The sequence below is a fragment of the Bos javanicus genome, chromosome 20 (genome assembly GCF_032452875.1).
Source record: "Bos javanicus breed banteng chromosome 20, ARS-OSU_banteng_1.0, whole genome shotgun sequence".
Lineage (NCBI taxonomy): Eukaryota > Metazoa > Chordata > Mammalia > Artiodactyla > Bovidae > Bos > Bos javanicus.
Window position 1 is genome coordinate 35,275,393 of NC_083887.1, and position 27,405 is coordinate 35,302,797.

The 27,405-nt window shown below is 37.0% G+C and overlaps 1 protein-coding gene across 8 annotated transcripts in view; it reads left to right on the forward strand.

The window, feature by feature from the left end:
• The window catches only part of RICTOR (RPTOR independent companion of MTOR complex 2), a 139,025-nt gene that overhangs the window by 15,223 nt on the left and 96,397 nt on the right, over positions 1–27,405 (forward strand). For 7 of the 8 annotated variants that reach the window (XM_061393673.1, XM_061393670.1, XM_061393671.1 and 4 more), the window contains one exon: positions 22,863–22,960. In XM_061393673.1, coding sequence (XP_061249657.1) covers positions 22,863–22,960 — 98 coding nt within the window. Of the gene's footprint in view, positions 1–15,875; positions 20,619–22,862; positions 22,961–27,405 lie in introns of those variants that run through there. The other variant, XM_061393675.1, reaches the window with a different exon arrangement.

Genomic DNA, 27,405 nt, shown 5'->3' on the forward strand with positions numbered 1-27,405 from the left:
TCCTTCTAAGCAGTCCTCTTGGAAGGGCACATACTTGTTTTAGAGATGATGTCACTGTTCAAACCATTTTAAAAATTCTGCTTCTGAGGATTACTAAAGCTTATAATATAGACTTTTAGATTGGTATTTGGTTTCTCCTTTGGGAAAAATTGGAGTTCAGGAAGTGGTTAAATATAAATTGGGTTCAAATGTAGTGGGAATTCCATTTGATTTATTCACTCATTAATTTGAAAAGAATTCATTGAGCATCTGCTGTATTTTAACATTGTATTAAATAGTGGAATATATGTGACAAAATAGTTTTTCTTAAAAATATACAACCTCTATATGTGATGACTGCCATTATAATCTAGTTAGTGACTTCTTCACAACCATTCTCATTTCCTTCAGTCTTCCTTTTGTTCATTATATTTGGCAAAACGGCCTCTCTTTATTCATTCCTACTCTTATTCTCTTCTCAGGGCCTTTGTACTTCTTACATTCTGCCTGGATTATTCTTTTCCTAATCTTAGTAGGCTTGCTCTCTCACTTCATTTAGCTTTGTTCAAATACCACTTTATCAGTGAGGCCTTCTCTGATCACCTGTTGTAACCTTCATCTCCATCATTTTCCATTTGGTTTTGTTTTCTTCCGTAGCTCTTGTCACTGCTGCCGATTGTAGTATTGTTTACTGTCTCCTGGAATGTAGGTTTTGTGAGGACATGCACTGGGTGGTGTTCTCCAGTGTGTCCCCTGCGCCTGGCACAGCCCCAGTGTGCTTGTAAGGACCATAAATCATTTATTGGCTGAGTAAATGACCATCAAATTTGTGTTGAGTTAGGGCTCCAGACCAATTTTTTCAACAGCTTACTCAATATCTTAACCATGTGGTCATGTATATCAAGCTTTCTGTGTTTCACACTTACTAATTACCTTACTCTTATAAAAATCTTTCTGTATTTTCCATCTGGGTCTTCAGTGCATTACTTTAATGGGCCAAATCACCCAAGAGAATACCCAGGAGACATTCTGACCTCATTCCTTGTCCTTTTTCTGCATGTCAAATCTGTGACCAGATGATAGTGATTTTATCTTTAAAATACTGAAAAATCTTTTTTTTTTAAGCACTAGGAACTTTATTCAATATCCTGTGATAAGCCATAATGGAATAAAATATGAAAGATAATATATTTATAACTGATTCACTTTGCTCTACAGCAGAAATTAACACAACATTGTAAATAAACTGTACTTCAATAAAATTAAAAATAAAACAAAAGATGTTGTTTTAGTTGCTGAGTCATGTCTGACTCCTTTGCAACCCTGTAGACTGTACCCCAACAGGTTCTGCTGTCCATGTAGTTTCCCAGGCAAGAATACTGGAGCGGGTTGCCATTTCCCTCTCCTTGGATAAATCTTTTTCCGTTTCTGTTGTCATACCATTACAGAGTCCTCATTTTCTTTCTTGGGTGATTGCATTGGCTTCATAACTAGTGTCCCTATTCTAGTTCTGTCGTTTTCCAAACTGTTTTCTTCACTCTAACTAGAAACACATTTTCTACAAAGTTAATGTTTATTTTCTCAGCTGGGTTGAATATCTTTCTTATTTGAGCTTCTGTAATATACTGTATGTTACCTTTCTTGTAATATTGCTATAATTTCTTCACTCCTTCCTCCCTTAGTCATAGTTGACAAATATTTATTTACCTTTACTATGTGCTGGGTAATTTTCTTTTGCCGGTAATTCAGTGGTGAAAACCTTGAATATTTCCACTGAGGAGTTTATGTTCTAGTAGGGAGAACACAGATAAAAGCAAGTCAACACAGAATTTTAAGTAGAAATAAATGCTCAAAATAATGTAAAATTGGAGTATGTGAAAGGGAGTTGATAGGTGGTTAGGGGGATTGTCAGGGAAAACTCTGATACTTAGTTAATCCAGGACTAACAGGGAAACAGCAAGTGAAGATGTAGGGGGAAAGTCAAGTAGAAAGAGTATATAACACCAAGGCCCAGAGATAGGAAGGAACCATAGATAGAAAGTGCTTGGGGAGAGGGAGAGTGGAGAATGAGAAACTAGAAGAGGTAGGCAGGAAGTAGTATAGTTCAAGTTTATTGGTGTGGAACCTTGAAGCTGAGTAAGTACTGAGAGTTTAGAGGTAGCAGAAACTTTAGAGATCACTTAAAGTTGTGAGACTTAAGAAAAGGGCTTTCTAAATATTATAGGTAGATTAGTGCTGAGGAGACTTGTAACAATATTAAGAAGGTTGTTTGAAATAAACTTGTCAAACCCTGCTTCCTTTACCCCCAGTTGATTTTATTATATGCTTACAGACTCATACTGGAAAAGGCAATGGCACCCCACTCCAGTACTCTTGCCTGGAAAATCCCATGGACGGAGGAGCCTGGTGGGCTGCAGTCCATGGGGTCACTAGGAGTCGGACACGACTGAGCGACTTCACTTTGACTTTTCACTTTCATGCATTGGAGAAGGAAACGGCAACCCACTCCAGTGTTCTTGCCTGGAGAATCCCATGGACAGAGGAGCCTTGTGGGCTGCTGTCTATGGGGTCGCACAGGGTCGGACACGACTGAAGCGACTTAGCAGCAGCAGCAACAGACTCATACAGAGATAAAATAGGAATTACAAATTGAAACAGTATTACTTCAGACCTAACTGGTAATTTGTGCAGGTCTGCATTAACCACAGTTTACTTTTATAATGCTGTGAAAAAGATATTTTTAATACTATCAAATTAAACTATTTTGCTTAGAAAACTGACATTTCTTTTTTGAAAATATACATTCCTAATTATTCTGTGAAATGAAAACTGAGTTGGTAATAGGGAAGATCTTGATCCAAATTCTTGCTCCGTAATCTGCAGGGAAATACCTAACTTGCTATTTAATTTTCTGAGCCTAAGTTTTCTTTTTTATGGGAAGGGTTATATTAGGCTGGTACAAAAGTAATTTTGCTTTGGCATTGTTGAGCTTTACCATTTGATATTGGAATACATTCTTAAATAAAGGTGGTTATATTATACATCATTTTGATGTGCACTTCTTGCTTTACATGTTTTGCTAATGAATTATTACTTGCTGTTTATTTTATATGTATTACAGACTATGGATGATGTTAGACGAAAAGCAAATTCAAGTGATTTTCTTATTTGAGTTCAAAATGGGTCATAAGCAGTAGAGATTACTTGCAACATCAACAGTGCATTTGGCCCAGGAACTAGCGACCCACTTGAGAGGATCATTGAGGTTGATCCCCTTATAACTGTACGAGAAGTTGCCTAAGAACTCAGTGTTGACCATTCTTTGGTTGTTTGGCATTTTAAGCAAATTGGAAGGGTGAAAAAGCTTGATAAGTGGGTGCCTAATGAGCTGACCACAAATCAAAAAGATCGATGTCTTGAAGTGTCATCTTCTCTTATTCTGTGTATCAACTATGAACCATTTCTGGATTGGATTGTGACGTGTGAAGAAAAGTGGATTTTATACGACAGCCAGCGACAGCCAGCTCAGTAATTGGACCAAGAAGAAGCTCCAAAGCACTTCCAAAAGCCAAACATGCACCAGAACGGGTCATGGTCACTGTTTGGTGATCTGCTGCCAGCCTGATCCACTTCAACTTTCTGAATCCTAGCGAAACCATTTCATCTGAGAAGTATGCTCAGCAAATCAATGAGATGAACTGAAAACTGCAAACCCTGAAGCCAGCATGGGTCAGCAGAAAATGGCTCAGTTCTTCTGCATGACAGCGCCTGACCACATGTCACACAGGTGCTTTAGATGTTGAATGAATTGGGCTACAAAGTTTTGCCTCATCTGCCATATTCACCTGACCTCTTGCCAACTGACTACCACTTATTCAAACATCTTGACAACATTTTGCATGGAAAACGCTTTCCAAGAGTTTGTTAAATCCTGAAGCATGGATTTTTATGCTACAGGAATAAACAAATCTATTTCTTGTTGACAAAAATGGGTTGATTATGATGATTCCTGTTTTGATTAATAAAGATGTGTTTGAGCCTAATTATAATGATTTAAAATTCGGGTCTGAAACTGTAATTACTTTTATGCCAACCTAGTAATACTCTGGCTCTTACAAGATTATTACAGTATAACATGAGAAAATATGTTCAAAGATCCTAGCATAGTGTCTGTCAAATATTAGGGTGAAAACCCAGAAGGTAAATGTTATTAAATAATAGTGATTTATTCATTCTTTTAATCTTGGACATTTGGTCATTTGTAGTTCCTTGCTCTTATAAAGAGTAATTTTATATATAGTCTTGTATATGAGTTCTGGTACTCATACATAAGTTACTCTAGGTTGTATAATTTGGTGTAGAATTACTGCTTATATGAAAAAATTATATATCATAGTAGAGATATATTAGAATTGTTCTTGATCCACATACTTGGGATTGTCAGACTTTCACTAAAAATATTTTATTATGAAAAATTTCAGTCATAATATGTAAGAAAAATATAAGGAGCCCTCATATATTCCTTATCCCCCTTCAACTATATAAACATATGGGGCAGTCTTACTTCATTTGTATATTTTCCTTTTTTCTTTGTGGATAATTTTAAAGCAGACTTAGGCATGTATTAATTTCATTTGTAAATACATCTATGTGTATTTCTAGGGATAAGGACTTTAAAATATTTAACTGCAATACTGTTAGCACAAATAAGTAAATTAGCAGTAATCCTCTTTAGATCATCTAGTATTTAGTGTTCAGATTTCCTATCTTACAGATAACATTTTGAGTCAGGATTCATACACTTTTGGTTTCATTTTTTTTAATATATATATCACATTGCTTTTCTTTCTACATAATCTGTCTTTTCAGATTATGTATTATTTCTTTTGCCTTTAAATATCTTGGAAAAAAATGCATTTAGATGGTTGTTTGTACTATTTTGAAATTCATTGTATGTCCTGATTCTAAGTTTTTGGAGAATTTTGAAAAGTTCTCAATCTGAGGTTTTGAGTATTGCATCTCCTACATTTTTTCTTATCTTGTTTAGAAATTCTTATTAAATACATGTTAGACTTCTTATCATTCTTGTTTTTTAAATTCTTTCATGTATTTTGTCTGCTTTTTTCGTGGGGATCATATACATATCATCTTCAGATACATCTTCCAGTTCATTAGTGATATATAATATCTTTAGATATATCTTTCAGTTCATTAGTTCTCCCCTCAGCTGTATCTATTCTTTTATCCCCTCATTGAGTTTTTAACATTTCAATCATGCTGTTTTTATTTTAAGAAGTTCTGCTTAGATGATTGTAAATTTTGAATCTTATATTTCTGGTCCTTTCTTTCTATTAAACCAAAAGTTTGCAAGTTATAGCTTGAAGATCTTGTGATGTAAGGCTTACAGAGCTGCATTTCTAATAGTCTTATTCAGACATAGACATGCTCATTTAATATTGTCTATACCTGCTTTCTGAATGTTGAGCTTTAAGCCAACTTTTTCACTCTCCACTTTCACTTTCATCAAGAGGCTTTTTAGTTCCTCTTCACTTTCTGCCATAAGGGTGGTGTCATCTGCATATGTGAGGTTCTTGATATTTCTCCCGGCAATCTTGATTCCAGCTTGTGTTTCTTCCAGTCCAGCGTTTCTCATGATGTACTCTGCATAGAAGTTAAATAAACAGGGTGACAATATACAGCCTTGACGAACTCCTTTTCCTATTTGGAACCAGTCTGTTGTTCCATGTCCAGTTCTAACTGTTGCTTCCTGACCTGCATACAGATTTCTCAAGAGACAGGTCAGGTGGCCTGATATTCCCATCTCTTTCAGAATTTTACACAGTTTATTGTGATCCACACAGTCAAAGGCTTTGGCATAGTCAATAAAGCAGAAATAGATGTTTTTCTGGAACTCTCTTGCTTTTTCCATGATCCAGCGGATGTTGGCAATTTGATCTCTGGTTCCTCTGCCTTTTCTAAAATCAGCTTGAACATCAGGAAGTCTGAGTGAACTCCGGGAGTTGGTGATGGATAGGGAGGCCTGGCGTGCTGCGATTCATGGGGTCGCAAAGAGTCGGACACGACTGAGCGACTGATCTGATCTGATACCTGCTTTGGTGCTACTGTTACTGAGTTAATTACTTATAAAAGAGACCTTATATTAATAGCTTTCAAAGCCCAAAATATTTAGTCTGACCCTTAATGGAACAAGTTTGCCAAACCCCCTGCTGTATTTTCTTTCTTTTTTTTTTTTTTTAAGTATTTATTTATTTGGCTGCACTGAGTCTTAGTTGTGGCAAACAGGATCTTCATTGTAGCACGCGGGATCTACTTTGCTGACCAGTAGTCGAACCCTGGGCCCCCTTCTTTAGGAGCGTGGAGTCTTAGCCACTGAACCACAAGGGAAGTGCCCCCCCCCCAACTTTACATAAATAAAATATTATTTCATTGTTTGTATTATGTATATGGTAATTCTAATATTTAATGTCTTTTTAGTTTTTTGTGTTGTTTGTTTCTATTGATACTGACTCGTTTTCATGTTTATAACCAGGGTAAGGGTAGCTTCTTAGTTGGGTGGGAGGGTGGGTGGGTGGGTTGGAGTGGTGGTTAATGGTTGAATTTGCCTCTCCTTCTTGCCCGGGAATATGTTAGACCAAGGAATACTTTAAATTAAAATTCTCTCGTTGAGATTCTTTTGATTGTGCAAAAGAATGTATCTAGGTTCCAGAGACACTTGCTTCAGAGTCTCAGGGAAGTCTCTCTTTATTTTTCAGCTTTACCTGGAAATACTTTTCTTTGCTCTCTGCCTCTGTTGAATAAGTGTTCTAAGTGTATCCAGACTCACAGAATGAAAGCAGATAGTCAGCATAAACCATACTGTTTGCGTAAATGGTTTAGGGCCAGGAAGCCACTCTTACCAGTTAGGGTGGTAGAAACATTCCTTGAGTTTGTTTCCAGATGTAAGCCAGCAACTAACCTGGTAAGCAGACCTTTTTAAGGAAAAGCAGTTGGGCCTGTTAGGTTAATTTTTTCTACGTAAATGTACAAATGCAACACCTGAGGATGTTGATTTAATGAGAAGTCAGATTGGGTAGGTATGGGAGGGTGCAAGATTCTACATTTCTAACTGGCTGTGAGGTAGCACCCATTTTGGTAGTTCACAGATGTACTTTAGTAGCCAGGTAGCTGCCCTGAAGCAGAAGTCTTTCTTTCCAATGGTTTTTTTTTTTTTTTTTAAATCATGCACAGTAAATTTTTATTCTGAATTGATAGAAAAGTTATTTGTTGGGGATTAAATTCTCTGTGGTGACAAGTTTTTTCCTTATTGAACTTTACTCGGCTTGACTAAGGAGATCTAAATTTATACTTCAATATTGGTACATATTTTTTGTCATTGAGAGAAACGCAGTTTCAATGACTTTGTTGTAGAAAAGAATGCAGGGTCTGGAATGTTGGTAATACTAATTGTACAGACCCACAGCCTATTATCCACAGTTCTGAAAAACCAAAAACTCTGAAAATGAAAGCTGTTTTTTGTAAATAAAGTGACGTGACAAAACCTAACCTGACCTAAACATGACCAGCAAAACATGACCAGAATTTGTATTATCTCAATGTGTCTAACCAGCATGTCAGACAAAGGCTCATCTGAAGGTCCTGTAGTAGAAGTATGTAAAGCAGTCATATTTAAAGGAGTTATCAGAAAGCATAAATAAATATAAAAATATTAGCAGTTAGTGTGGTCATATTCAGATGTCCTGTTCAATCAAGAGATAACCAAAGAAATGCTTTTTATTGTTACATTTATAATAGTTCAGATCTTTTTAAGGTTAAATTCAAGCAGCGTTTGTAAATTTACTTTTAGATTTTGATTATTGGTGCTAATTCACTTATTTATGCATGCCTGAGTGAAATGTGTGGAAGAATAACAAGTAGTAAATTTTTAATTAGAGAGTTTGTTTACATTTGTATTACACAAATCAATTGTGTATTATGGCATTTTTGCATAATTAAAATCACCATTGACCAAGGTTCATGAAAAACTTTAATGTATCATGTGTTTCTCTTATTCCTGGGACTCCAGATTAGTCATTATGTTTTTGTCTTGATAATTTTGATGAGGTGTGTCTTCTTTGATGTATATAAATTATTTTATTGAGCCATAAAAAGCATAAACAGAAGCCTACATGTGGGCACTGATTCAGAACTTAATAGTACATAAAAATAAGATACTACTGTGATATAGTCTGTATAAGATGTCTCAGTGATATTTGTTGTCCTGGATGTAATTTTCTAGTTCAGACATTATTACTATTGGCTGTAGAAGGAAATGTTGGAAAGTTTTTTTTTTTTTTAAGGATGAATTAATTTGATTACAGGACATACTGAATTTGAGATGACAGATCACCAAACATGAAAATAGATTTGTTTCTTAACAAATGTAGAATAATGATAAAATGTAGAATTGAAACTTTGAGGCTTTGTTTATTTAAAGATTTAAATTGAATTTGTTAGTGTTACGGAGACAATGAAAACAGAAACCTAAGGGCAAATGATAGAATTTTTGGTAATATTAAAGAGTATAAAATAGGAGGAAGGAATGCAGACCTTTAAGAGAGGTGCATAAGCAACAGTGAGAAATAAGTATGAAGAGGACCAAGATAGTGTGATTATAGAAACCAAGAGAAAGAAGCTGGGTTTGGTTATCATTGGCCAATAGTACTATAATGGAAAAGTCAGGGAGTTTGAAAAGCTGAGAAAAAACCTTTGCATTGGGCAAATAGTGAACTTGTAGAGGACAACTTTAGTGGAATGGTGGCCTAGATACCTAATTGGTAGAGTTTAGAAGGTGAGGAAAGAATTAACTAACTTGAGTCTCAGAGAGTTTTGGTAGAAGTAATGTCACATCAAAAATGGGAAACACTGGGCAGAAGCATTTTTTTTTTAAGACTGGTAAAAGAGATAGGTCAATTAGAAATAGTGAGTAGTTAATGATGGAAATACTGGAATTAGTAAGGTGTGAAACCAATAATACAAATGGAAAGGTTAGAAAATAACATTGTAATAGCGTTTTTCAGCTTTCTGACTCACATTCAAATTGTGTCCTGCAGCCAAAGTGTGTTTGTACCCTTTACTCCTCAGGCTCTGAGAGGGAAGTCCTTAATTACATTCATAGAAGCCACCTGCCAGACAAGTGATCCTGCCTATAAATAGTTGTTTCATAGAGAAAAACAGAAACATGAAAATAGCTGTATAAGCAAAATGTACAGCTAACTTTGTAAATAAATCTAATAGGCTGGGGTTATATAACAATTAATTGTCTCAGCTTTTAGGCACAGCTGTTCTGTTCTTTCACAAGGTTCATTTACATAGTGAGTTGTTTCAGAGAGAAACAGAACTTGTTTCTTATGATGAAAGATTTCTGACGAGAGGACTGTGGAAAGCTAATGATTTAACAGACTAAGACATAGAAGTTTTAGCAGAACATCCAGTGATTGTAATCTTTATATGGAAATAGATTTTAGTTATTCACCATCTTAGAAAATGTTCTGATTGCAGACAGTGCTTTTCATAGATTTTCTGCAGAAAAATAGCAATAAAATAATGTGATGACCAAGATTTCTTTGAATCTTTTTTGTAGCCCGGTGAGTGGCTTTTGTATGGCCTTTTTTTGTATGGCTTTTGTATGGCTTTGTGAACACGTACTTTGTTTGTGTTCACAAAGTGAAAGTGCTTTGTGAATTTGGTTACTATTTTGTACAGGAATTATCTCGTAACAAATGTTATAAGCCTAAGCATTCTGATCTCTAATTTTACTGTAAAAAAGGGAAAGAGATGAACTGTTAAGAAAGTACTTCATATTTTTTCCCCAACTCGTCTTCATTTTCTAACACAAACATCTAAGTTATCTTTACCAGAAAATCTTTAAAAATTCACAGATTACTTACCATGTAAAAATAGATGATGATGAAGTGATTAGTAGATAATTAGGTAAGGTAAATTGTTAAGGTCAAGGCAGTTCATTGTTAATCATATTAAATAAGCTTATTCTTACTTTAGAAAGTGTGATTCCTTTCCAAAGCAATAGAAATTGAAAAACAGATACATTAAAGCGGTATGATCTTTCTTATTTGCTCCTTTTTTATATGCATCGCTACTATAGTTATTGTTATAATTAATCACAAGATAGCATTTCCATTATAAATTCTTAAATTTTAATATTCATAGTGTGATGTGGGGCATCTATTCAGTAAATGTTTTTTGGGGTGGTTACTGTGTATCAAACATGATACTGTGTATCATGCCATTAGGATGGCATCGTAATGGTGAACCAAAGGTCAGACTATCATGTAATTACAAACTAGTATATACACTGAAGATACATTCTCCTTTGAAAGACAGGAAAATTGCATCTGCAGGGCGATTCCATATGGAATAAGATAGACTCTGGAGTCAGATAATGTAGATTCAGATCTTACTACCATATCTGGTATTTATGTGACTTTAGGCAAATGAACTAATGTTCATTTTTTTTAAACATGAGAATGATAATATTAGCACCTACCTTGTATGGTTGATATGGAGATGAAAACAGATTTTTCATGTAAAAATATTAGCAAAATGTGTTGTAGTACTTAGCTTACAGTCCAGTGAAGTCTTTATCAAACTTTTTGTTTTTCCCATAGTATTACTAGTAAGTGCTATATATATTTTTATATATATATACACCTATTCCCATTTCATGTTGATCTCCAGACCTGAGATTGTGTCTTACATTTACTAGTATTTCTCATCTAAGCAGTTGGCATAGTGTATTGGCATAGTGAACCCTGAAATGTACAATTGAAAAAAACTTAGATGTGGTTAAGACTCCCAATGCAGGGGCCATGGGTTCAAGCCCTGCTTAGGGAAAATCCCACATGCCTCATGGCCAAAAGAAACCAAAAAAAAAACAAAAAACAAAAAAACTTAGAAATGTAAAGTTACTTCCAAGATAAATCAAAACTGTACTTTATAGTATACCTTTGTATTCTTTGTTATATAAGTAATAAAATGGCTAAATACAGTCTAGAAGGGAAACCTATTTTCCTATTATACTGTTCCCAGGATGTTGGAACAAGCACCCAAAGAAAGTATTCTCTTCCAGTCTCTGGGAAAAGGAGATAGAGAAAAGATTTAGTTGTAAGAAAGTATACAAACGGTGGTTGAGTTTTAACTAACTATATCTCTGATGGTCATATCATTTACAGTACAGCCTAGGATACTTCAGGGAGTGAAAGGAGGTGGTATTAATCACACTGGCATGATAGGTGTAAATTAGAACTTAGATACATGTTCTGTCATAACTGTTGTGATAGCAGTATGAAGAATGTATCATGAGAACATAAAGAAGGTGCTTGCAGGTTAAGGAAAACCTTTACATATCTGAGTAAGACTTCTGAGGAATGAGGATTTCTTCCAGATCAGGTAGGGAAAGAATGGGCATGCCTGGCTAAAGAAACCTCGTGCCATCTTGCTGTCTCTGTAGTCTTGCCTCTAAACGAATTATTCCCTTTCAAGAGGTGCTTCATGTCCATCATTCTTCTAAAGTAGCCGTACGAAACTATTCAATTTTTAGTATAATAAATCTAACATTTAAGGAGCTTATAACTAAACTGATTTGCTTGCAGAAGTAATTGATAGGTTTCCTTGTCCATCTCTATTACATATGTATATTTAAAATAACAACAGTGATTAAAAGAAGATTATTGTCTACTTCAGTTGCTTGTGAGGAAAAATGATCATTTTCAGTACTGAGGGTAGATAATTCCTGTTCTGCATTCCAGATTGTTACACCAGAACAAACGAATGAAAATTACAAAGGGACAGAGTTTGGCATCAGTATAAGGGTCAATATTCTACTACTCTATCAAAAATAGAATAGGGTCTCCTAAAGGAAAAGGAGTACGTCAAGGCTGTATATTGTCATCCTGCTTATTTAACTTCTATGCAGAGTACATCATGAGAAACGCTGGACTGGAAGAAACACAAGCTGGAATCAAGATTGCCGGGAGAAATATCAAGAACCTCAGATATGCAGATGACACCACCCTTATGGCAGAAAGTGAAGAGGAACTAAAAAGCCTCTTGATGAAGGTGAAAGAGGAGCGTGAAAAAGTTGGCTTAAAACTCAACATTCAGAAAACGAAGATCATGGCATCCGGTCCCATCACTTCATGGGAAATAGATGGGGAAACAGTGGAAACAGTGTCAGACTTTATTTTTTTAGGCTCCAAAATCACTGCAGATGGTGATTGCAGCCATGAAATTAAGAGACACTTACTCCTTGGAAGGAAAGTTACGACCAACCTAGACAGCATATTGAAAAGCAGAGACATTACTTTGCCAACAAATCTCCGTCTAGTCAAGGCTATGGTTTTTCCAGTGGTCATGTATGGATGTGAGAGTTGGACTGTGAAGAAAGCTGAGCGCCGAAGAATTGATACTTTTGAACTGTTGTGTTGGAGAAGACTCTTGAGAGTCCCTTGGACTGCAAGGAGATCCAACCAGTCCATTCTGAAGGAGATCAGTCCTGGGATTTCTTTGGAAGAAATGATGCTAAAGCTGAAACTCCAGTAGTTTAGCCACCTCATGCGAAGAGTTGACTCATTGGAAAAGACTCTGATGCTGCGAGGGATTGGGGGCCGGAGGAGAAGGGGACGACAGAGGATGAGATGGCTGGATGGCATCACTGACTCGATGGACGTGAGTCTGAGTGAACTCCGGGAGTTGGTGATGGACAGGGAGGCCTGGCGTGCTGCGATTCATGGGGTTGCAAAGAGTTGGACATGTCTGAGCAACTGAACTGAACTGATCTGAACTGAAGAAGTTTTTAGTTCCTTTGTGTTAAAGGTAAAAGGAAGGCCGTTTTCCCAGGATGCTATCATTTTGATCTTTTCCCTCCTAAATTATATAACTCTTTGATATTAATAATTGTTAGAATTTCAGGAAATGTTAAATAATTTCAAGCAGTGCTTCCTCACCTTTTGGACCTGTGGGTAAGGGTGAGAAGATGTACTTTCACTGTCCTTGCTGATGGAGGAGACAGATTTGTTGCTGGCTTTTACAAAGGAAATACTAACTATAGGTATTGCCATGTATTTTTAATCCTTTATGTCTTCTCATAATAAACAGATAATATTGAGATGTAATTAAGTAATACATATCAGATTTATGAAGTCACATTTAATTTTGTTACATTCTTATGCATCCAGCTTTTCTAGCTTGATGCTTATTAGCATTTGTTCATGTATATTCACAAATAAAACACAGAAAATATTGTCCAACTCTGCGCCCACACATTACTCTGGCATTTTTAAGAAGGCAAATAAAACAAAAAATTTTACTTCAAAAATGAGCAAATCTTGGATCATAAAAGTAATACGCTAAAACATGTAGGCAAAATTCATTAATTTAGACACACTGCTGCTACTGCTGCTGAGTTGCTTCAGTCGTGTCCGACTCTGTGTGACCCCATAGACTAAAGCCCATTAGGCTCCTCTATCCCTGGGATTCTCCAGGCAAGAACACTGGAGTGGGTTGCCATTTCCTTCTCCAATGCATGAAAGTGAAAAGTGAAAGTGAAGTCGCTCAGTCGTGTCCGACTCTTCGAGACCCCATGGACTCAGCCCACCAGGCTCCTCCGTCCATGGGATTTGCCAGGCAAGAGTGCTGGAGTGGGGTGCCATTGCCTTCTCCGTTAGACACACTAATATGTGAATTAAACGTTTGGGCTGGCTGCATAACTTTCACATAATTGATCCATAAAAATTGTTTTTGTAAGCAGATAATAACTAATTTTAATGATAGTTGCTGCTATTTATTGAACATCTGTTATGGGCTAGGCACTCTGCTAAGTTGTACCTCACACCTTGAAACAATGCCTTCAAGGTTAGGTAATTAGTATAATATATTCACTATAACCTTGGGCTTCCCTGTTAGCTCAGCTGGTAAAGAATCCACCTGCAGTGTAGGAGACCTGGTTCAATTCCTGGATTGGGAACATCCACTGGAGAAGGAATAGGCTACCAGTATTCTTGGACTTCCATTGTGGCTCAGCTGGTAAAGAATCTGCCTGCAGTGAGGGGGACCTGGATTCGATCCCTGGGTTGGAAAGATACCCTGGAGAAGGGAACAGCTACCTACTCCAGTATTCTAGCCTAGAGAATTACGTGGACTGCAGAGTCCATGGGATCACAAAGAGCTGGACGCGATGGAGTGACTTTCACTCACTTATTCACTATAATCTTAACATTTTATGGGAAAAACCCAAAATGAACTTTTTGGCCAACCCAGTATAAGAAAATGGTGTCTGTGAGGTTTAGTAAAGTAGTCAAGAATACATGGTTTGTAGGTGTTTAAGCTAGATTCCTTTTAAAGCTGTGGTTTTTCTAGTAGTCATGTACAGATACGAGAGTTGGAACATAAGAAGACTGAGCACTGAAGAATTGATGCTTTCGAATTATGGTGCAGGAGAAGACTTAAGAGTCCCTTGAATTGAAAGGAGATCAAACCAGTCAATCCTAAAGGAAATCAACCCTGAATATTCATTGGAAGGACTGATGCAGAAGCCGAGACTCCAATACTTTGGCCACTTGATGGGAATAGCGGACTCATTGGAAAAGACTCTGATGCTGGAAAAGATTAAAAGCAACAGGAGAGTGAGGTGGCAGAGGATGATACAGATGTAGATAGCATCACCACTCAATGGACATAAATTTGAGCAAGTTCCGGGAGATAGTGAAGGACAGCAAAGCCTGACATGCTTATAGTCTGTGGGGTTGCAGAGAGTCAGACACAATTTAGCAACTAAACAGCAGCAAGCTAGATTGAAATCCAGTTCTTTTTTATTTCAGAATTGTTCTTTCTCTTACTCTCAAATAAATGTATGCCACTAGTATTTGGTCATTAATTTACTCTGTGTACTTGAACCAAAATTTATTTAAGTATCAATTTTATGCTATATATTTATTGACAGGTAAGGATATTATTAATAATATGATTTATCACAGCATGTTACAAAGCAGTATGTATTGGAAACATTTTAAAATAAATGCATGCTTACATCGTGTGTGTGTGTGTGTATATATATACATACATATATATATACATCTGTGCATGTATGTATATGTACATATATGGAAAATTAAGCTAAAGGGGGAATGAATATATATATATGTGTGTATCTATAGATGTATAGAGATAAAAGTGTTCTTTACTGTAGTTTTCTTTTGGTGGTTTTCTGTATATATATTTGTATCTATGTATGCATGTTTGTGCTTATATAATATTAAATTGCTGAATATTGACTATAGTTATTTCATTACTTCCAGAGAGTCACTGGGAACATGCATAGGACTACAAGTTACACAATAAGAGGAAAAGAGCAACAGTAATTTTAGCAGTTCTTTTGTGTTTTGCTTCCTTGCATTTGAATGGTTGGCCATCATTGCCAGCTAGCCACATTTTTTTTTTTTTTTTCTTTTTTTCTAGCCACTTTTTTTTTTTTTTCCTCTTTTTTACTTAATGCATCTCTGGGCTAAACTACTGGGCTTCAGGGAAATCCTAGTGGATTATCTCATTTGTGCTTTATACATTTCACATAGCACAGTTTTGGAGAGGCTGAACTAGAAACATTAAGTGAAAGTAGTAAGAAATCAGAGAGGTAATGCTAATGCTGGGTCACTTCAGTCGTGTCCGACTCTGTGCGACCCCAGAGACGGCAGCCCACCAGGCTCCCCCGTCCCTGGGATTCTCCAGGCAAGAACACTGGAGTGGGTTGCCATTTCCTTCTCCAATGCATGAAAGTGAAAAGTGAAGGTGAAGTCACTTAGTCGTGTCCAGCCCTTAGCGACCTCATGGACTGCAGCCCACCAGGCTCCTCCATGCATGGGATTTTCCAGGCAAGAATACTGGAGTGGGGTGCCATTGCCTTCTCCATCAAAGAGGTAAACTCCTCCTTAAATTCTCTCCCCTGTGCACTACCCCCACCCCAATAAAAAGTCCATTGATCTCAGCTTGCTCATGTAGTTTTAAGTTCTGTCTAGCATAGGAGTTGACAGTTGACAGATCATGAGCCAGTGTTATTGAAACATAGCCTCATTCATTTACTTACCTATTTTCTCTATTGCTTTCTTGATTACAACAGAATTGAGGTTACAACAGAACAGACTTTATGGCCTAAAATACTTACTGTCTGGGTTTTTATTTAAAATGTTTAGATACTCCTGATCTAGCATGTAAGGAAGAAACTAGGGACTTCTCACTTAACCAGGGCAAATTTACCTTAGTATTTGAAGTTATGGATCCCCATAAGAACATTGTAACATAAGAGCATACATAGTATTTGATGTTTAAAATGGCCCTAATGCTACCCTGGTGGCTCAGATGGTAAAGCGTCTGCCTACAAGGTGGGAGACCTGGGCTCAGTCCCTGGGTTGGGAAGATCTCCTGGAGAAGGAAATGGGAACCCACTCCAGTATTCTTGCCTGGAAAATTCCATGAATGGAGGAGCCTGTTAGGCTACAGTCCATGGGGTTGCAAAGAATCGGACATGACTGAGTGACTTCACTTCGATGCTATTTTTGAATTTGGGAAGAAGTATGAGTTTCTGGAAGGAAACATGTTCTGTCTTTCAGGAAATATATTATGAAGAAACTTAGAAGCTCTTCCATATTCCAATTCTGTTTGGGGGTTCCTGGTAATTGTATGGGCTTCCCTGGTGGCTCAGATGGTAATTATATATAAGACAAAGGGATGAGGAGGGGAAAGAAGAAAGGCTGATTTGATTTGGATTGACAGCAACAGTGCATTAAAGTATGGTAGGTTCATTTTATATCAGTATTTATTAGGCAAACATTTGACACAGTATTGGCTTCTGACTACCTGTCAGTTTTCATTTTGTGGCTTTTTCTGTTGTTAATCCTCAGTTTTCTTCCAATTGTTTATAAGGTCCAGTAAGAAATGATGTCTCTTGTTCATTGATGTATTATTCCCAGTACCTAAAACAGTACTTGACCATAGTAGGTGTTCAGTTAATACTTCTTAAGTGAGTGAGTTCAGACTCGAGGTTTTATTTTTGTCACAAAATTGTGGCTTTTCAAAAATGTCTGCAATCAGTTTGTACCTAGAAAATAGGCAATAATTAGAAATATGCAAGCCTTTTTGAAAACTATATCTTCAACCTAATCATCATAAATATTAGTCCTGTCACATACTACATAGCAGAAACTGGGTCCTTGCTTTAGTGAAACTGTTTGATGTCTGACTACTCAATTATAAATTGATGTAAGATGGTTAAATTATGTATTTCCAGTAGGTGAATTTCACAATGCCTTTTAGTAAACTCTGACTTGCAAACTGATATAGGTTCTGAATTAGCGCAAGTGTTGTTAAAAATTGTAGTATGTTCTCAAATATAGTTAAATCATTTAAAAATCATTGGCTTACTTATAATTTTTCTTTTTCAGTGTCTCCAAACAGGTACCATTTATAACAAAAAGATATTACCAATAGTGATGTACTCATAGTTCCTTACAGTTTTTTTTGTATGAGCTCTGATACCACACAGTGATAAGCTGTTTTCATTCCATGTTTAAGATGAAAAGTTACTAATTATAAAGACATACCCTAAACCATCTAATATTAGATCAAATTTCATTGGAGTTAAAATAAATATATCCAGTATTTGTAGGAAATATTCTGAAATCAAATGAATGATCTTCTTGTTGTTCAGTTGCCTGGTCATGTTCAACTCTTTGGGACTCCATACACTGCAGCATGCCAGGTCCCATACTGTCGTCTTCTGTCCTCAATCTTTCCCATCATCAGGCACTTTTCCAGTTAGTTGGCTGTTCGCATCAGATCAGCAAAATATTGGAGCTTCAGCTTCAGCATCAGTCCTTCTAATGAGTATTCAGGGTTGATTTCCCTTAAGATTGACTATTTTGATCTTGTGTCTTAGTCACTCAGTGGTGTCTGACTTTTCGACCCCATGGACTGTAGCCCACCAGGCTTCTCCATCTATGGGATTTCCCCGGCAAGAATATTGGAGTTTTGTTGCAATTTCCTTCTCCAGTGGATCTTCTTGACCCAGGGATCAAACCTGGGTCTCCCACATTGCATGCAGGCTCTTTACCATCTGAGCCACCAGGGAGGCCCTCGTGGGGTTTGATCTTTGTAGCAATTTCAAAGAGATTGGAGATAGCTAGGGTATGTAATGGAGAAGGAAATGGCAACCCACTCCAGTATTCTTGCCTGGAGAATCCTGTGGACAGAGGAGCCTGGTGGGCTGCTGTCTGTAGGGTCACGCAGAGTCGGATACGACTGATGGAACTTAGCATGCATGCATGCACTGGAGAAGGAAATGGCAACCCACTCCAGTGTTCTTGCCTGGAGAATCCCAGGGACAGGGGAGCCTGGTGGGCTGCCGTCTATGGGTTGCACAGAGTCGGACACGACTGAAGTGACTTGGCGGCAGCAGGATATGTAATATGCTTAGTGGTTTGACACTAACCAGTATGTGGTTGTCATGGCTCACACTGAGAATAACAGAATGGAGAGAAGCAGATGCAAGCTAAATTTATAGAACAATGTGATGTTTTATTTGCTGAGGAAAACACTTACTCAAAACAAATAGCTCCTTAGTTTGTGTTAACAGATTAAAATCTCAAAGGAAAGTCATAATAGGTCTTAAAGTAAAATATCAATAATGTGACAATTTTTTTCCTTTTTTAGATTGTGCTTTTGTTTAAAGCAAATAGGATGCTGAATATGTTAATAGAAAAATAACTTGAATATTGACACAGTATCCAAGGGTTGGCAGATTCCCAACCACAGGGTAATTTCTGGCTTTGGCCTGTTTTTGTAAAACAGGTGAACTAAGGATTGTTTTTGCATTTTAAAAGCTTTTTATTTTCTTTCAGTATTTTAAAGTTGTTCCCCTGTCTTCTCATTTGCTTTGTTTTCTGGGAGAAATTTGTCATTTTTCTCTTTATTTCTCTGTATGTAACTTGTCTGTCTTTGTTGTTGTTCAGTCGCTAAGTCATGTCCTATTCTTTGAGACCTCATGGACTGCTGGGCTCCTCTGTCCTCCACTATTTCCTGGAGTTTGCTCAAATTCATGTCCATTGAGTCTGTGATGCTATCTAACCATCTTATCCTCTGCCACTCGCTTCCCCTTTTGCCTTCAGTCTTTCCCAGAAACAGGGTCTTTTCCATTGAGTTGGCTCTTCTCATCAGGTGGCCAGAGTATTGGAGCTTCAGCATCAGTCCTTCCAATGAATATTCAGGATTTCCTGAATATTCCTGATTTCCTTTAGGATTGACTGGTGATTTCCTTGCAGTCCAAGGGACTCAAGAATCTTCTCCTACACCACAGTTTGAAAGCATCAATTCTTCCGCTCTCAGCCTTTTTTATGGTCCAACTCTCACATCTGTGTATGACTGTTATAAAAACCATAAATTTGACTGTGTGGACTTTTGTTAGCAAAGTGATGTCTCTGCTTTTTAATATACTGTCTAGGTTTGTCATAGCTTTCCTTCCAAGGAGCAAGTGTCTTTTAATTTCATGGCTGCAGTCTTTTTTTTAATCTGGTTGCTTTTAAGATTTTTCCTCTACCAGTGATTTTGAGTAATTTGATTATGATGTACCTTGGTCCTTTTCCTTGTGCTTGGGATTGATTGAACTTCTTGGATTTATTGGCTTACTTTGATCAAACTTGGAAAGTTTTCATCTATTATTTCTTCAATTAATTCTTCTATTCCAAACTTTTTTCTTTAGGGACTCTGGTTACACATATTGCAATTTTGTTAAGCTGCTTGAATCCCTATAGTTTGCTGTTGGTCTTTTCATTTTTCTTTTTTCCCTTTGTGTTACATTTTGGATAATTCTTATTGCTTTGTCTTCAAAATTCACAACTCTTACTTTCTATAAAAGCTATTATGCTTTTTTTCTCATCCAGTATATTTACATCTGAGACACTAGTTTTCGTCTCCAGAAATTCAGTTTCAGTGCTGTTTACACTTTTTATGCCTCTCCCTAAGGTTTTGAAATATAGACTACAGTTATAAAAATTGTTTTAATGTCCTTTTCTACTGATTGTATTAGATTGTTGCAAGAGTAATTGAGGTTTGTCATTGTTGAACTTTGCCATTTGATATTGGAATAGTCTTAAAGAAATGTGATTATGTTATGCATCATTTTAATGCACATTTCTTACTTTGTTTTTTTGCTAATGACTTATTACTTGCTGTTTATATTTTAGACTAGGGAAATGATGTTACACAAAAAGTAAATTTGAGTGATTTTCTTATTCAAGTTCAACATGGGTCATAAAGCTGCAGAGACAACTTGCAACATCAGTAACACATTTGGCCCAGGAACTGCTAACAAACGTACAGTGCAATGGTGGTTCGAGAAGTTTTTCAGAAGAGACAAGAGCCTTGAAGATGAGGAGTGCGGTGGCCGGCCGTCAGAAGTTGACAACAACCAATTGAGAGGATCATCGATGCTAATCCTCTTAGAACAACACGAGAAGTTGCCCAAGAACTCAAGTGTTGACCATTCTTTGGTTATTTGGCATCTGAAGCAAATTGGAAAGGTGAAAAAGCTTGATAATTGGGTGCCTAGTAAGCAAATCAAAAAAATGATTTTGAAGTGTTGTCTTCTCTTATTCTGTGCAACAACTAAGAACCTTTTTTTTTTTTTTTGCATTGTGATGCGTGACTAAAAGTGGTGTTTTTTTTTTAATTTAATTGGAGGCTAATTACTTTACCACTAATTGCTAATTACCACTGCGATTACCAACCCAGTGGTTGGACCGAGAAGAGGCTCCAAAGCACTTCCCAAAGACAAACTTAACACCAGAAAAGGTCGTGGTCACCATTTGTCCATCTGCTGCTGGTCTGATCCACTACAGCTTTTTAAATCCCCCTGAGACCATTCTGAGAGTGCTCAGCAAATTGATGAGAGAGGCACTGAAATCTGCAAAGCCTCGAGCTGGCGTTCTTTTCCATGACGACGTCCAACCACATGTCTCACAACCAACACTTCAGAAGTTGAATGAATTAGGCTATGAAGTTTTGCCTCATCTGCTACATTCATCTAACCTCTCGCCAACTGATTCACTTCTTCAAGCATTTCGGTAACTTTTTGCATGGAAAATGCTTCCACAACCAGCAGGATGTGGAAAATGCTTTCCAAGAGTTTATCGAAGTCTGAAGCACAGGTTTTTGCGCCAAAGGAATGAACAAACTTATTTCTTGTTGACAAAAATGTGTTGATTATAATGGTTCCTATTTTGATTAATAAAAATGTGTTTGAACCTAGTTATAATGATTTAAAATTCACAGCCCCGAACCGTGATTATGTTTGCACCAACCTAATACTATCTGTGTCGGTTCTGGGTCATTTTCAGTTGATTAATTTTTCTGCTTACTATGAGTCATGTTTTCCTGCTGCTTTGCATGTCTGATGATATTTGGATACTAGTCATTGTAAATTTTGCTTCATTAGGTGTTTTCTATTTTTCTTTTATGATTCTTACTGAGCTTTGGTCTGAGACATTTTAGTTATTTGGAAACAGTTTGATTCTTTCAAATCTTGCTTTGAAGATTTGTTGTGTGCTGTGTGCTTAGTTACTTCAGTTGTGTCCAACTTTTTGTGACCCCATAGACAGTAGCCTGCCAGGCTCCTCTGTCCATGGAGTTTCTCCAGGCAAGAATACTGGAGTGGGTTGCAATGCCTTCCTCTGGGATCTTCCTAACCCAGGGATCAAACCCAAGTCTCCCACATTGTAGGCGGATTCTTTGCAGTTTGAGCCACCATGGAAGCCCGAGAATACTGGAGTGGGTAGCCTATCCCTTCTTCAGAGGATCTTCCCAATCCAGAAATCGAAACGGGGTCTCCTGCATGGCAGGCAGATTCTTTAGCACCTGAACTGCCAGGGAAGCCCAAAGATTTGTTAGGTAGAATCAAAGAAATGTTTAGTCTGTACATGATTGTTCCCCACCACTGAGCCAAGACTTTTCTGAATACTCTGTCCAATGCCCCATGCACTATTAAGGTTTTCAGTATGGCCATTAGAAACAAGCACTGCTCCCTGTCCTGTGTAAACACATGATACTCATCCCTTTACTTTTTTTGAGTGATAATTTCCTCACACACATGCGCCAGCTGTTGCTGTAATGGCTGCATAAAGGGTCCTTCTGCAGATGTTTAGTGTTCTCTCTGGGCGGTGCTCTGTTCTTTGGTACAGTTTGTTCTCCTTGGACTCTGAGCTCTGTTTCTTGAACTTAGTTTGCCTGGGTATCTCCTCTCAGCACCAAGGCCTGGAAACACTCTAATGACAGTAAACTGAGGGCAGTTGTAGAGCATTCTTTTTTTTTTTTTTTTTCGTTTCTCAATGATTATTTTTCTTTACTTAATGTCCAGTGTTTTGAGAACTGTTGTTTTATGTGTTTTTTTCAATTTTGGGGTTGATTCAAATAAGACAGTATGTTTGGTTCCTGTTACTACATTATGGCCAGAAGTGAAAGGTGTTCTTGCAGTTGGGGTTGAAATTTTAGAATTAGTGGTTAAATAGTTCCAGGTGATGTAGAGAGTTGGACCATAGGTATAAATGGAGTAGAGAGGTGCAGGTCATTCATTGAGTCATCCACATAAACTTTGAAGTCTCCTAAGTAGGTAGATTTGAGGCAGAAAGTAAGACTTTAAAGAAAACCCGAGAGTCAAAGTTGTGAAGTTTTAATAATGCATGTTTCATGTGTTTTGTTAGGGAAAATAAAATTATTTTAAAATTATCTTAATCTTTTAAAATTATGTTGAATTATTTTATCTGTTCTAGAACCTTCTGATAACTTAAGGGAGATTCTCCAAAATGTGGCCAAATTGCAAGGAGTATCAAATATGAGAAAGCTAGGCCATCTGAATAACTTTACTAAGGTAAGTAACTTCAGTCTTTACATTATCATCCTAAGTCTTTTTTTCCTTATTGTACTTGTTAGGTATATCTTAACCACCATTAAAAAGAAATTCTTCAGTATTCCCTAAATATTAGTGTTTCCTTGGCCCTTTCTCATGGATTTTTGTCATATGTTTTTAAATTTAAAAGTATATTTGAATAATGAGACATATTTGACATTTGTTGTCAAATATTTGGTAGGTTCAGAAGAGAATAAAGGGAAATCACTGAGAAATCAGTAATTCAGTCTCCACTATTAGTCACATAAGGATGTAATTCTGTTGCCTTTTAATATTCATTTTTATGGGGTATCATATTATAAATATGTTGGTACATGAGTATGGTGTGTTGCATTTCATAGATGTAATGATTTCCAGAGAAATATTACCACTTCCTCTTCTTTCCTGATAACTCTGTTTCCATTATCTGGATCTCAGAACTCAACATACATGTTAGGGTACTTGTCCCAAATAAATATTGACCTGATCTCTACTAGCCACCAAGAATTCCCAAGTTTGATAGATGGATTGGTATGGTTGGGAGCCTGGTAATGCCGAACAGCCAACTCGTGGAAACACTGAAATACCTGTTATTTGAAACACTAAAATACCTGCCATAAATAGAAAATAGAATGCTTCCTTTGGGAAAATGAATTTCCATTTTTACTTTACTAAGTATAAATTATTTTACATTTTATTTATTTTTATATTTTATTGAAGTTTAGTCGATTTACAGTGTCATGTTAGTATTAGGTGTACAGCATGCGATTCAGATTATATATACTCATTTTCAGATTCTTTTCCCTTATAGGCTGTTACAAATATTGAGTATAGTGCCTTGTTGTACATTTTAAACATAGGAATAATTGTTTTAGCTGCTTACTAAAAGTGTGATCCATAGACCTGCAACATTGGTGTCACCTTGGAGTTTGTTTGATATGGACAGTTTTCAACCCCACCCAGACCTACTCAGTGAGAATCTACATTTTAATGAATATCTCAGATGAATTTGGGTGTCCATTAAAATTTGAGTCACACTGTTTTAATCTTTCCAAAATGTTTAATTCTTTGCTACTTGGTAGTTAGACTGTGGCTTGAATTTGATTTAATTTCATAGAAATAGAAGGGGTAAGAATATAGTCACTAAGTAACAAAAAAATTTTTTCCCAATAAGGTGTTATATAATAAATACGAAGTAGATTAGTTTTTTTCTTTCCATAGTTGGTGAAATATACATATACACTTATTTTTTTCTTAATGAAACATTCTGGGATTTAATTTTATACAACATGAGAAAATTATCTTGTATGAGTGATGACAGTGATTTTTAAAAAAACTTTCAAAAACATTGAATAAGTGCTTGTGAAGGGGTTTTCAAAAATATCCTTGTTGTATGTTTCATTTTTATGAAAGTGTTGAAAATCTTCAAATACATTTCTTCAGTGTACTACTCAGGTAATGTCAGATTTTTAAGACCTAGAGTTATTTCAAGGTTACAAATTGAATCTCCTGGTTTTACTCTATTAAATTTCCCAGTTTTATGTCATCATTCTTCACCCAGTCTAATAGTAACATGTCTTAGCACTTGCCTTCATTTAACTGTTAAAAACAGTTAATAGAGGTTTATGTCTTGTTTGATCTCCTGGTTCATGTTATAATCAGCTTGACATCTAGTTATGTACTTCCATATCGTTTACAACTGGGATTCTAAAAGAAGAATGAATGTAAGAATGGCAGTGATTTCTTTTATTTCACTTTGGCACCAGAATGGGTCCTTTTTTTGTTGTTTAGTCTTCAATCGTGTCCGACTCTTTGCAACCCCATGGACTGCAGCACACCAGGCATCCCTGTCCTTCACCATCTCCTGGAGCTTGCTCAAACTCATGTCCATTGAGTTGGTGTTGCCTTCCAACCATCTCGTCCTATGTTGTCCCCTTCTCCTGCCTTCAATCTATCCCAGCATCAAAGTCTTTTCTAATGAATTGGCTTTATGCATCATGTGGCCCAAATATTGGAGTTTCAGCTTCAACCTCAGTCCTTCCCGTGAATATTCAGGACTGATTTCCTTTAGGATTGACTGATTTGATCTTCTTGCTGTCCAAGGGACTCTTAAGAAGAGTCTTCTCCAACACTGCAGTTGAAGAGCATCAATTGTTTGGCACTCAGCTTTCTTTATGGTTCACCATAACTACTGGGAAAACCATAGCCTTGACTAGATGGACTTTTGTTGGTAAAGTAATGTCTCTGCTTTTTAATATGCTGTCATGGTTTGTCATAGCTTTTCTTCCAAAGAGCAAGTATCTTTTAATTTCATGGCTGCAGTCACCATCTGCAGTGATTTGGAGCCCAAGAAAATAAAGTCTTCCACTGTTTCCATTGTTTCTGCATCTGTTTGCTATGAAATGATGGGACTGGATGCCATGATCTTAGGTTTTTGAATGTTAAACTTAAGCCAGCTTTTTCCCTCTCCTCTTGCACTTTCATAAAGAGGCTCTTTAGTTCCTCTTTGCTTTCTGCCATAAGGGTGGTGTCATCTGCATATCTGAGGTTAATGATACTTCTCCTGGCAATCTTGATTCCAGATTGTATTTCATCCAGCCCAGCATTTCAAGTGATGTACTCTGTATATAAATAAGCAGGGTGACAATATACAGCCTTGACGTACTCCTTTCCCAATTTGGAACCAGTCAATTGTTCCATGTCCAGTTTTAACTATTGCTTCTTGACCTGCAAGCAGGTTTCTTAGGAGGCAGATAAGGTGGTTGGTATTCCCATGTCTTTAAGAGTTTTCCACAGTTTTTTGTGATCCGCATTGTCAAAGTCTTCAGTGTAGTCAGTGAAGCATAAGTAGATGTTTTTCTGGAATTCTCTTGCTTTTTCTGTGATCCAGTGGGTGTTGGCAATTTGATCTCTGGTTCTTCTACCCTTTCTAAATCCAGCTTGAATATCTGGAAGCTCCCGGTTCACATTACTGTTGAAGCCTAGCTTGGAGAATGGGTCCTAAAGCACTGTTAAACTCTGGAGAAGCACAATACAGTAGAAACACATGTAAGCCACTTTTGTAATTTTAAATTTTCTAGCAGGTCACACTAAAAAAGTAAAAGGAAGTGTGAAATTATTATTAATATTATATTTTCTTTAATACACTATATCCAACTTAACATTTTATGTAATTAGTATCAATTAAATATCAATAATTAAATATCAATGAGATGTTTAATATTTTTTCATACTAAATCTTAGAAGATAAGTGTGGGTGTTTTCACCTCAGTTCAGTTGCTCAGTCATGTCTGATTGTTTGTGACCCCATGGACTGCAGCATGCCAGGCTTCTCTGTCCATCACCAACTCTCAGAGCTTGCTCAGACTCATGTCCATCGAGTCGGTGATGGCATCCAACATTCTCATCCTCTGTTAGCCCCTTCTCCTCCTGTCTTCAGTCTTTCCCAGCATTAGGGTCTTTTCCAGTGAGTCAGTTCTTCACATCATGTGGCCAAATTATTGGAGTTTCAGCTTCATCAGTCCCTCCAGTGAATATTCAGGACTGATTTCCTTTAGGATTGACTGGTTTGATCTCCTCGCAGTCCAAGGGGACTCTCAAGAGTTTTCTCCAACACGAGAGTTTAAAAGCATCAGCTCTTTGGCACTCAGTTTTCTTATGGTCCAACTCTCACATCCATACACGACTACTGGAAAAACCGTAGCTTTGACTAGATGGACCTTTTTTGGCAAAGAAATGTCTCTGCTTTTTAATATGTTGTCTAGGTTGGTCATAGCTTTTCCTCCAAGGAGCAAGTGTCTTTCAGTTTCATGGCTGCAGTCACCATCTGCAGTGATTTTGGAGCCCAAGAAAATAAAGTCTGTCACTGTTTCCACTGTTTCTGTGTCTGTTTGCCATGAAGTGACAGGACCAGATGCCATGATCTTAGTTTTTTTGAATGTTGAATTTTAAGTCAGCTTTGTCCATTCTTTTCTTTCACTTTCATCAAGAGACTTTTTAGTTCCTCTTTGCTTTCTGCCATAAGGGTGGTGTCATCTGCATATCTGACGTTATTGATATATCTCCCTGCAGTCTTGATTCCAGCTTGTGCCTTATCCAGTTCAGCGTTTCACATGATGTACTCTGCACATAGGTTAAATAAGCAGGGTGATTATATACAGCCTTGATATACTCCTTTCACTGTTTGGAACCAGTCCATTGTTCCATGTGTGGTCCTGTTGCTTCTTGACCTGCATACAATTTCTCAGGAGGCAGGTAATGTGGTCTGGTATTCCCGTCTCTTGAAGAATTTTCCACAGTTTGTTGTGATCCACACAGTCAAAGGCTTTGACATAGTCTATAAAGCAGAAGTAGATGTTTTTCTGGAACTCTCTTTCTTTTTCGATGAGCCAGTGGATGTTGGCAATTTGATCTCTGGTTCTTTGCCT